General features: G+C 41.5%; 1 protein-coding gene across 1 annotated transcript in view; it reads left to right on the plus strand.

Moving 5' to 3' along the window:
- Positions 1 to 12469, plus strand: part of itga8 (integrin, alpha 8) — a 249612-nt gene that overhangs the window by 155080 nt on the left and 82063 nt on the right. Inside the window, exons 21-23 of the mRNA XM_073054528.1 lie at positions 1495 to 1587; positions 4839 to 4918; positions 7899 to 7979. Coding sequence (XP_072910629.1) covers positions 1495 to 1587; positions 4839 to 4918; positions 7899 to 7979 — 254 coding nt within the window. The remainder of the gene's footprint in view (positions 1 to 1494; positions 1588 to 4838; positions 4919 to 7898; positions 7980 to 12469) is intronic.

The following is a 12469-nucleotide window of genomic DNA, read 5'->3' on the forward strand; positions in this document are numbered from 1 at the left end:
TCTTGAATTCATTTCCTCAATTAATAAAGCTGTGCATGTCATATACCTTCTTTACCAGCCTAACAATTTACTTGAACCTCTCATTGTGCAGCAGAGAAATTTAATTGAATACCATTTTTAAGCTAATTTCACTGAAGGTGATTGGGTTGTACTAACACACATTTACATCGAGGAATGAAATCTATCATCCTTGCCCATTCTAGCCTATATCTGAGTCCATACCATCTGTTTTTGTTTTGCTGCTCTCTGAAATGGTCTAGCAAGCCACATGTATCCCATCAAACCCTGGAGCTACAAATGGTGAATCACCACCATGAATTTCCCAAGAGCTATTTGGGAGATGGGTATTGAATGGTGGCAGTTTATGGCCACAAACTGAAAGAGAAAAAGTAGAACTGAAGGCACAATGACTGATTTGTCTTGGTAGGAAGAATATTTGCTGGTTGTTAACTAATAGTCCTACCTTCAACTTTTTTTTCCAACCTCAGTCTTAAAGTTTGTGAAATAAGGTCAAAATTGGAAACCTTTTTACAGTTGGGAAGCAGGGCGTCCCAACTTTTTATGCCATGGACCAATACCATTAAGCAAGAGGTCCTTGTACCCCAGATTGGGAACTTCTGTTTTAGAGTCATAGATTTGCTGAATTATACAGCATAGAATTAGACCATTTGGCCCAACTAGTCTATGCCTAGTTTTCCATAAATTCTCCTTATTTTTGCCATTAAAAATACAACGTAGAATCATGTAGTTTATAGTAAAGGAACATGAAGAGAAATCTAAAACTGAACTTAATGTAATTGTGCCCTTTTAAGTTCGGGGATTGAGTTTCAAAAATAATAAAACAAACATTACAATGTGACAATTATTTTCTGAATAATCATTACTTTTTGTCACCTTGTATGGCTTGGAAAATATATCAAGGATCATTGCTCTTTAAAAATAAGGTGTGCCATCTAAGCATAACTTCAACACTCGTGAAGGCTAATACTGTAAAATTTAATACCTGTGATGCAGTTCAGTATTTTCCACCTTTACTGGACTTTGAGGGCTGCAAAGTGCCTGTGGTGCAAGTGTCTGCACATCTGTTGTATTCCTGGCTTGTTAATGTCCTGAAAATGATGCACATTAGGACCAGACCTCCGAATGTAGTCTGGGGACTTGAGCGGTGCCCCAGATACACAAGGTTCACGTAAAATGCATTCTGCTTGTGAGGCCCCTTGCCTATGTTGAGAGTTTTGTTTGTAACAGGGTGTAATTCTTTTCAGCCTTCTGGGAATAGCAGTTGCTTTAGTTTCCACCTGTTTTATTGCAGCTTGGCTGTTTGTGAGAATGAAAAGATATTTCAGAATTGCACTATCAACAATATAAGACTATTTACCAAGCAAGATGTCAATGTGTGTCATCTATATTGGGATTTTGGCTGTCCAACAAAATATTTCTCCAGATGAATGGCACAGAGCTCATGTTTTTGTTTCTGTTTTCTTTGTTCCCCAGGCACTGAGCAAGCTAAGCTGTGCCTACAACATAGGAAATTCAACTCGAATGGTCGTCTGTGACCTGGGAAACCCCATGGCAGCTGGAACCAATGTAAGTCAGAATAAAAGGCTTTTATGAATCATATTATTTCACATGGTGAAAATAGTAGGCAAAGTGAGAAAGCTATCATTCAACTCCTTTCCCAAGTGTTAATATTTAAAACGTTTTTAGGCTGGCAATTTTATAGTGTATTCTGAAGTACCAGAGAGGCGAGCTTCAGAGAAATGTCTTGCACCATTTGACTTGATCTCACAAGCTGATGCATTGTTTCTCTGTTCCCATGCTAAACTGTTGTCTGGCAAGCAACTTTCATATAACTGCGCCCTTTTTTAACACAGCTATCATGACAGCATTGCTTTTGTCTACATCATGTGAACTAGGCAAGCTTAAACAGTCAGGACGAAGGGTCTCGGCCCGAAACGTCGACAGTGCTTCTCCCTATAGATGCTGCCTGGCCTGCTATGTTCCACCAGCATTTTGTGTGTGTTGTTGTTTGAATTTCCAGCATCTGCAGATTTCCTCATGTTTGAAGCTTAAACAGTAGTCTTTTTATGTTCCCAGGCTCTACATGCAATCAAAAGTATAACACTGAAGTGCTGCTTCATAATGCAGTCACACTGATGAAGTACAGTGCTTGAGTTGGATCACTGTAATTTACTCAGTGTGTGGCTTTGCATTTAACCTTATGCAACCAAACTTAAATTTATGTGTTTTGAACCAACTATATCTACTTGTATATAATATTTGATGATAATATGATAGAAACAATTTGACTTTAATAAACCAGTTACAAGCTTGAGGATTTATTTTCCATCCATGATTAACTATCTGCATTAACTCCAACTGATCAACTATAGATTGTGTCGTTTATGTTGCCATGATTATGTTTTTCACGATATCATCTCATCGTGGATGTTACCACTCCCCTAGACTGCTGCAGCCATTGTTTTTATTAGAAGCTCTTCAATTGCTAGGCAATTTTATCAGAGCTTGTTCCAATGTCAACTTCATAGATTCATTGGCAAGAAATAAAATCTAGCAGTCCAAAGAAATTCTATGTCAATGGCAGCACTTCCCATATGCCTTGACACTCGGTTTAGAAAAAAAGATCTCTACTAGTATGGTATCATTATAAAGTCTATCTCTGTGTCAAATCATATATTGAAACAACTTTAGGAAAGCTTTACAGTTGGGAACCTTCTAGAAACTGCTGTGCTGGCACAAAGTTTAGCTGAAGTGCGGAGGGAACCTAGCTTATAATGTAATTTTCAGATTAAGGGTCTCAACCCAAAAGGTGCTGCCTGGCCCACTGAGTTCCTCCAAGATGATGTTTGTTATAATTATTAGCAGAGTGTCCATGCGATTTCCAGCTCACCAGTGGGGCTAACTTGCAGGATTTTTGCAGCCTAAGTGTAATCCCCCATTGCAAGGATTTTCAGAATTAAAAACTGAAACCATTGTAATAGCTGGAGCTCTGTTTTCAAAGTTTATGAAATCATCTTAGACATTCAATGAAATGACTTCCTTCAGATCACTTCAGGATATCGGGAGCCATTATATTCAACATCACAAATACTTCCAGCAGTTATATTAATGATGTCCATTTCTTAGATCAATATTGTGAACTTTCCTCTCTTTTTAGATGTGTATAAAAAAATATAGATTTTATCCAGTGCATATTAAGCATTATCTAATAACCCTAAGCACCAAATGATCTAGTACAGCTAACTTTGTGGCCCTTTTACAGTTTGAAGATTTGTTATGGAGTAATACAGAATAGAAGCAGGCCATTTGGCCCATCAATCCATGCTAACCCAATGGATAATGATTAGTATTAACCCCATCTTCCAACACTTGTCATAGCCTTCAATGCCCAGGGAAGTCAAGTGCTTGTCTAGCCACTTAATTGCTCCCAGCCACACTGCTGCCTCCAGTAATGCATTCCAGATACTCACCATTCTCTAGGTAAAAAAATGCCCTACTTAGATCCTCCCTAAATCTCTTACCCCTTACTCTAAATCTATGTCCTATACCACTCATAAAATTATGTTCTTCAATCTTACCCCTTTTGGTTCAGGGAAAGCAGGCTTTGCTTCTCTAGTCTCTCCTCATAACTAAAATGCTCCATCTTCGACGACATCTGGTTTCTCTAGTACTATTGCATGCTACCCATAGTTTAAAATTTCCCCCAGAATTTATTCTAATTGGTAAAGGAGAAATAAAAGGCAAGTCTTTAAAAAAAAAGATAAAACATACAGAGTACAGTGCAAAAGTCTTGTGTGCATATGTATATATGGCAAGGGTGCATAAAACTTTTGCACAGTACTATAATTGTACTTCTGCTGCAAAAAAAACCTAAATTTCATGACATATGTGAATGATGATAAAACTGATTCTGATGTGGGACTCTGTTGTGGACTGAGTGTGGGAAGGGAGCAGGGAGAGAGGAATCATGGTTGAGAAAGGGGGAGGGGAGAGAGAGACAGTGGGAAGCACTGGAGTGACATTCTCTAATGAATTTGGTTGGAATCAAATGACCTTGCCTGGTGTCTCGGGACTGGGTGACTTTTTGTACAGTACTGTATGTCTAGAACCTCTATCGCACAGTACAGCACCATCAAATGGTGAAAAGCGTTAAAAGAGTGGATGGGGAGAGGATGTTTCCTATGGTGACAGAGCCTAAGACTAGAGAACACAGCCTCAGAATAGAGGAGTGTCCTTTTAGAATGGAGGTGAGGAGGAATTTCTTAAGCCAGAGGGTACTGAAACTGTAAAATTCTTTTCCAAGGGCAGCTGTGGAGGCCATCTTTATGTATACTTAAGGCAGAAGTTGATAGATTCTTGATTGGTCAGGGTATGAAGGGAGGCAGGAGATTGGGGTGGAGAGGAAAATTGGATCAGCCATGATGAAATGGTGGAGCAGACTTGAAGGGCCAAATGGCCTGATTCTGCTCATATATCTTGTGGTCTACGGTGAATGAGTAAAATTTATCATACCCCACCCCACGAGATATTTTCAAACCCAACTCCTCCAAATTTTATCCAGCTGTTGTATAAACTCTAAAACTTCAGAGGAAGTGGTGGGGGGGGGGGGGGGGAAGCCCAACCTGCCATCCAGGATGTCATTAAATGAACTGATGAGCCGCCTAATCAGCGTGAATTAGTGTATTTACTGCTGAAGAAGGTGAGAGGCTGTGTGGGCTTTATTTCTTTGGTGCCGTAGTTTGTAACTGTGGTTCACAGCAGGAGTTGAAAACTTAAACATTAGCAGCCGTTAATACTATGTGCTGTTCCTCCCCCAGTTGTCAGTGGGTCTACGTTTCTCAGTTCAACGGCTGGAGAAGGCAGATACCAATCTCAGCTTTTACCTGCAGATCAAAAGGTGAGTTCCAATTCATCCCTGACTGCCTTTCTTTGTTTATAACTGCAATCGGAGCAACACAGCCTTCTTCAGTGAATGAACATGGGTAAAATCCATTGATCTGACTCAATTCCTTTTGGACATTCTTCTGGAAGAATGCACTGTATCCCACTTATCATCAGCACGTAACCAATACCACAAACACCATGTTTACATATATAAACCGTGAATACAGAGGAACTGCTAACAGATAATGGCTTGCTGTTCAAGTAGCAGTTGGATTTGTGTTACCTCCATCCCTCCCCTACTTGCATACCTTCCCCCTCACCTATCACCTCCTATTCCCCTCCTTTCCTCTCCCGACCACCTTATTCTGGCTTCTTCCCCCCTCATTTCCAGTCCTGATGAGACACACACACACAAAATGCTGGAAGAGCTCAGCAGGTCAGGCAGCATCTAGGAAGAGGAATAAAGAGTCAAATGCCTTCAGCATTTTCTGCGTGTTCCTATGGATTTCTAGCATCTGTAGAATCTCTTTGTGCAAATGATGTTTTGTATTTTTGCCAAATAGAGCTTGAAATTTAAATCTCTCTCCTTCTCTTCTGAAAGCTATTGCAATATCAGCTTGCTGAGGCATAATTAATCACCTTAAGAGTTTTTACATTTTTGTGATTTTCCTGCTTATTTGCTCTCCTATATTTGTCCCACTTATTGATGGCCTATATAATTCACCCAGCAATATAATGTTCCCTCTAGTGTCACATACCAAACTGATCATCGTTGACTTCTCCAGCATTGTAATGTTCTCTTTAAAGAACACTACTATTCCTCTTTCCTTCCATGGCCTTCAATTTGCCCTGTTCTGCCCCCCCCCCCCCACTGGAGCCAAATTTCTGCATTCACCTGAATGTCAGATTCCCACGTGGCTACCTGTGCCTGTGGTTCATTCACCTTAGCTATCACACTCCATACATTGCTATACATACATAGTAATATGTGCTTACAGTATATAATTCCTATTTTTACTGTAAACTGTTTATGCTGACCTGATTTAGTGTGGTCATGGCTAAAATTAACTGCTGCCTGAGCAAGGATTTGGACCTGCTATCTCCATGACCGGTCTACAGTGGACACAATCCCATTGACTCTTCATTTGGCTTTGGAACACCTAGATAACAATACGTACCTCAGGCTGACATTTATTGATTACAGCTCTGCATTCAACACTACAATCACCTCGTTACTAATAAACATTCTTCAAAACCTGGGTCTCTGTATCCCACTCTGCAACTAGATCCTCATATTCCTTGTTGGGAGACCACAGTCAGTGCGAGCCAGTAATAACGTCTCCTCCTCACTGATGATCAAGAGGCACACCTCAAGGATGTTCACTGCTCTACTCTCTCCACACTCAAGATTGTCTGGCTAGGCCCAGCTCAAACACCACTATTCACAGCAGAATCTCAGATCGCCACAAAGAAGCGTACAGTGATGAGATAGACTGGCTGTTTGAGTGGTGCCGCAGCAACAATCTTGCACTTGATATCAGCAGGATCAAGGGATTGATTCTGGGAGAAAATCAAAAGTCGGGAGAACACAAAGCAGTCCTCATTGCTAACATCCTGGGCCCAGCTCATTGATGCAGTCATGAAGTTGTTCCTTTTCATTAGGAGCCTGAGGAAATTTGGTATGTCACTAGAGGATCGTGCAAACTTCAAAGGATATGCAACTGGCAGCATCACAGCCTGGTACGGAGGTTCCAAAGCACTGGATCACAAGAGGATTGTAGACTCAGCCAGTTCCATTACGGGTACAATCCCCCCCCCCCCACTTCCACTGACAGCATCTACAAGAGGCAGTGCCTCATATAGTCAGCGTCCATCTGCATATGCCCTCTTCATGGAGGAGCTAGTCTGAAGACCCACACTCAATATTTTAAGAAATGCCTCTTCTCCACCATCATATTTCTGAGTGATCCATGAACACTATCTTGTTCTTCCTCTTTTGTGCTGTTTATTTATTTTTACAGCTTACTGTGTACTGCTGCTGCAAAACAACAGATTTCACAATATATACTGTGAGCGTGTGTATTTGGTTTTGCTCTGCAGGTTTAAGGAAGAATATACTTACATTAGAGGCTGTGTGGAAAAGGCTTTCTGGGTTGATTTTTGGGATGATAAGGTTGCCATGTGAAGAAACATTGTTTAGTTTGGGCTTATGCTCATTGGAGATGAGAAGAGTGAAAGATGATCTTATTGAAACATTATATTCTGAAGGGGGGACAACAGGATGACTGCTGAGAGGATGTTTTCCTCAGTGGACCACAGATCATCCATTTTTGACAGAGTAATGAGGAATTTCTTCCTTCAGAGGGTTGTGAATCTTCTGAATTCTCTGTTCTCGGAATTGATTTTATTTTTAGTAAAACCACTTGGAAGTTTAATGAGGTCAACATTTCTGTCTTAAATGATTATCCAGTCCTCAAGGGCAATGCCAGAGTAGTTCATTCTGCAGTTCAACCTCTATTATATTATAAAAAATGAAATAAGAATAGAAAAACAAGATTGGGATGAAAGTTTTATCAACGTAAAATATCTAGATTTGATTGAGCCTCAAGCTCTTCATCATTCATATTCTGTTTAATGCAGTATATGTCATATGGTAAAAGCCAAGACTAACCGGGCTGGTTATGAAGAATGTTCTGACCTTTTATGAGTTAAACCGAAACCTGGATATGGAATTTCTTTACCTCAATAAATATGAGTAAATTGTTTTTGTTATTCTGACTTTCAAATCATTCCTTAACAATTCCTTCATTAAGAAACACAGTCAACTTGCAAATTAATATATTTTTTGTTTAATGGTGTTTAAGTTAAAATATCAAGCATTGTGTAATTCCTGCAGCATATCATTTTAATATAATTTCTCCAATTTTGATTTGTTCAGTACAATTTGAAGTTCTGCCAATGTTGTACTAGTTTTTATCTGCTTTGCATTTTAGTTCAAATAAGGATAATCCAAACAGCAACCTCGTGCAACTTCAGATCAGCATCAGCGCGGTGTCTCAGGTTGACATTCGGGGGTGAGTGGACTGGGTCTTCCTTTCGCTAGTTAATGACAGGATCTCTTATTTGCAAACATTCTGTTTACAGTTTTTGCTACATATTGATAGTTATCCTGAATACTTTCAACAATCAAGAAAAAGTGCACCATTTACAGTGGCATGCAAAAGTTTGGGCAGCCCTGGTCAAAATTTCTGTTACTGTGAATAGTTAAGTGAGTAGAAGATGAACTGATCTCCAAAAGTCATAAAGTTAAAGATAATACATTCTTTTCAACATTTTAAGCAAGATTAGGGTATTATTTTTGTTTTGTACAATTTTAGAGTGAAAAAAGGGAAAGGAACACCATGCAAAAGTCTGGGCACCCCAAGAGATCTGAGCTCTCAGATAACTTTTATCAAGGTCTCAGACCTTAATTAGCTTGTTAGGGCTATGGCTTGTTGACAGTCATCGTTAGGAAAGGACAGGGGATGGAAATTTCAAAGCTTTATAAATACCCTGACTCCTCAAACCTTGTCCCAACAATCAGCAGCCATGGGCTCCTCGAATCAGGGGCTGAGCACTCTGAAAATTAAAATAAATGATGCCCACAAAGCAGGAGAAGGCTATAAGAAGATAACAAAGTGTTTTCAGGTAGCCGTTACCTCAGTTCGTAATGTAATTAAGAAATGACAGTTAACAGGAACGGTGGAGGTCAAGCTGAGGTCTGGAAGACCAAGAAAACTTTCAGAGAGAACTGCTCGTAGGATTGCTAGAAAGGCAAATCAAAACCCCTGTTTGACTGCAAAAGACCTTCAGGAAGATTTAACAGACTCTGGAGTGGTGGTACACCGTTTTACTATGCAGCAACACCTGCACAAATATGACCTTCATGGAAGAGTCATCAGAAGAAAACCTTTCCTGCATCCTCACCACAAAATTCAGCATCAGAAGTTTGCAAAGGAATATCTAAACAAGCCTGATGCATTTTGGAAACAGTGTGATCACGGGAGGAGGAGCGAGCGTCTCGGGAGAGCGCTGAGTGCTGCGAAGCAGCTGAGGAGCTGAGGTGAGTGTGCTTTAAAAGGAGTACGGAGGGCAACTGAAGGATTAAACAGAGTGTTGATTTGTTGATTAGAGGTAGTGAGTACTTGAGGTAATTGGCAGGAACAAATAAAAGGAGGGGTAACTGAAGAGGAGCAGCCAGTGTGTGAGTGGCTCAGGGTAGGAGTGGAGCTTTGAGGCTTTGCATGAGAGGCTTCAGCGAGCAGTGGCTGAGGATGAGCTTGCTCCCAGTGAGGTAAGGCCGGGTAAGTTCCTTTAATTAATTTAATTAACTTAGGAGTAGGTAATGGAGGCAGCAGATAGGGCAGTCGAGTGCTCTGTATGCAGTATGTGGGAAGTCAGGGCGAGCACAATTGTCCCTGATGACTACACCTGTAAAAAGTGCATCCAGCTGCAGCTCCTGACAAACTGAGTTAGGGAACTGGAGCTGGAGCTGGATGAACTTCAGATCATTCGTGAGGTAGAGGCAGAAATAAACAGGAGTTTCGGGGAGACAGTCACCCCTAAAAGTCAGGAGGAAGGTAGCTGGGTGACTGTCAGGAGAGGGAAGGGGAATAGACAGGAAGAGCAGAGCACCCCTGTGGCAGTTCCCATCAACAATAAATATACCGTTTTGGATACTGTTGGTGGGGACGACCAGTGACAAGTTGTAGTGGTTGCATCTCTGGCACTGAGACTGGACCCTCAGCTCAGAAAGGAAGGAGGGAAAAGAGGAGAGCAGTAGTGATAGGGGATTTGATAGGGGGACAGATGAGAGGTTCTGTGGAAAAGATCAAGAATCCCAGGTGGTCTGTTGCCTCCCTGGTGCCAGGGTCCGCGATATCTCGGATCGAGTTCTTGGTATTCTCAGGAGGGAGGGTGAGCAGCCAGATGTCGTAGTCTATGTAGGGACCAATGACGTGGGTAGGAAGGAGAAGGAGGTCCTGCAAAGAGAATTTAGGGAGTTAGGTGCAAAGTTGAAGGACAGGACCTCCAGGGTTGCAATCTCAGGATTGCTAACCATGCCACGTGCTAGTGAGGCTAGAAATAGGAAGACAATGCAGCTAAATACATGGCTATGGAGATGGTGCAGGAGGGAAGGCTTCATGCTTCTGGACAATTGGGCTTTGTTCCAGGGATGGTGGGACCTGTTCCAACAGGACAGTTTGCACCTGAACTGGAGGGGGACTGATATCCTTGAGGGTAGATTTGCTAGTGCTGCTCTGGGGTGTTTAAACTAGATTTGCAGGGGGTGGGGAACCAGAGTGTTAGAGCAGATAGTGAGGTGGAGGAGGATAAAGGTCATGTGAGGACTGCATGTATAGACAGCAATCAAAGGTTTGTACGTGATAGAAATGTTCTCAGGTGCATCTGTTTCAATGCAAGGAGTATTGTAGGTAAGGCAGATGAGCTTAGGGTGTGGATTGGCACATGGGATTACAACATTATTGCTGTTAGTGAGTCTTGGTTGCAGGAGGGGCAAGACTGGCAGTTTAATGTTCGGGGGTTCCATTGTTTCAGACGTGATAGAGGGGGAGGGATGAAAGGGGGAGGCGTGGCATTACTAGTCAGGGAAACTATCACAGTAGTGCGTAGACAGGACAGCTCGGAGGGCTTGTCTACAGAGGCCAAATGGGTGGAGCTGAGGAACGGAAAAGGTATGACCACACTAATAGGGTTGTATTATAGACCGCCCAATAGTCAGAGAGAATTGGAGGAGTAAATCTGTAGAGAGATAGCAGACCGATGTAAGAAACAGAAAGTTGTAATAGTAGGGGATTTTAACTTCCCACATATTGACTGGGACTCCCACACTGTGCGGTACCAACGAGAGAGGATGCAATACTTCATCTCCTGTTAGGGAACCAGACAGGTCAGGTGACAGAAGTATGTGTAGGTGAACATTTTGGGTCCAGTGACCATAATGTCATTAGTTTCAAGTTAATTATGGATAAGGATAGGTATGGTCCTCGAGTTGAGGTTCTAAATTGGAGAAGGGCCAATTTTGTGGAAATGAGAAAGGATCTAGGAAGAGTGGATTGGGATAAGTTGTTTTCTGGCAAGGACGTGTTCAGTAAGTGGAAGGCCTTCAAAGGCGAAATTTTGAGAAAGCATAGTTTGCATGTTCCTGCCAGGATTAAAGGCAAAGTTAACAGTCATAGGGAACCTCGGTTTTCAAGGGATATTGGCGATCTGGTTAAGAAAAAGAGAGAGGTGTATAGCAGGTATAGGCAACAAGGAACAAATGAGATACTTGAAGAGTATAGAAAATGTAAGAAAATACTAAAGAAGGAAATCAGGAAGGCAAAAAGAAGACATGAGGTTGCTTTGGCAGATAATGTGAAGGTAAACCCAAAGGGTTTCTACAAGTATATTAAGAGTAAAAGGATAGTAAGGGCCAAAATTGGTCCCTAGAAGATCAGAGTGGTCGTCTATGTGTGGAGCCTCTCAAGATGGGGGAGATCTTAAACAGTTTTTTTGCATCAGTATTTACTGGCATAGCGTATATGGCAGGAAGGGAAACAAACAGTGGTGTCATGGAACATATAGATTAAAGAGAAGGAGGTGCTTGCTGCCTTACAGCGAATAAAGGTAGATAAATCCCCCGGGCTTGACATGATATTTCCTCGGACCTTGAGAGAGACTAGTGTAGAAATTTTGCAGGGGCAATTTCTGGAAGCAAGCATCACACCATCTGTAAAAAAGCTGAAGATGAAAAGAGGATGGCTTCTACAACAGGATAATGATCCTAAACACACCTCAAAATCCACAATGGACTACCTCAAGAGGTGCAAGCTGAATGTTTTGCCACGGCCCTCACAGTCCCCCGACCTAAACATCATTGAAAATCTGTGGATAGACCTCAAAAGAGCAGTGCATACAAGATGGTCCAAGAATCTCACAGAACTAGAAACCTCTTGCAAGGAAGAATGAGTGAAAATCCTGCAAACAAGAATTGAAAGACTCTTAGCTGGCTACAGAGAGCATTTACAAGCTGTGATACTTGCCAAAGGGGGTGTTACTAAGTACTGAACATGCAGGATGCCCAAACTTTTGCTTCGGGCCCTTTTCCTTTTTTGTTATTTTGAAACTGTAAAAGATGGAAATAAAAAAGTAATCTTGCTTAAAATATTAAAGAAATGTGTCATCTTTAACTTTATGCCTTTTTGAAATGAGGCCATCTTTTACTTGCTTAGCTATTCACAGTAACAGAAATTTTGACCGGGGTGCCCAAACTTTTGCATGCCACTATAGGTGATATTTTCCCTCATGCTCCCTCCTTCCTCATCTTAAAGTTCACCCCATTTCAGAATCAGGACAATCAACTAACAATCCCATGTTACTAGTTGTATGGGGTGGTGGTGTGGGCCTCTCTTGTCTAGCATCTGCTGACTGTGCCTTCCTGCTTTTTCACTTCCTCTCCACTTCTGCTTTCTGTCACTTTGGTGACCTGAACAGTGAACCTCTTCAGCAGTCCGGCATCTTC

This window comes from Hemitrygon akajei, chromosome 8 (genome assembly GCF_048418815.1).
Source record: "Hemitrygon akajei chromosome 8, sHemAka1.3, whole genome shotgun sequence".
Classification (NCBI taxonomy): domain Eukaryota; kingdom Metazoa; phylum Chordata; class Chondrichthyes; order Myliobatiformes; family Dasyatidae; genus Hemitrygon; species Hemitrygon akajei.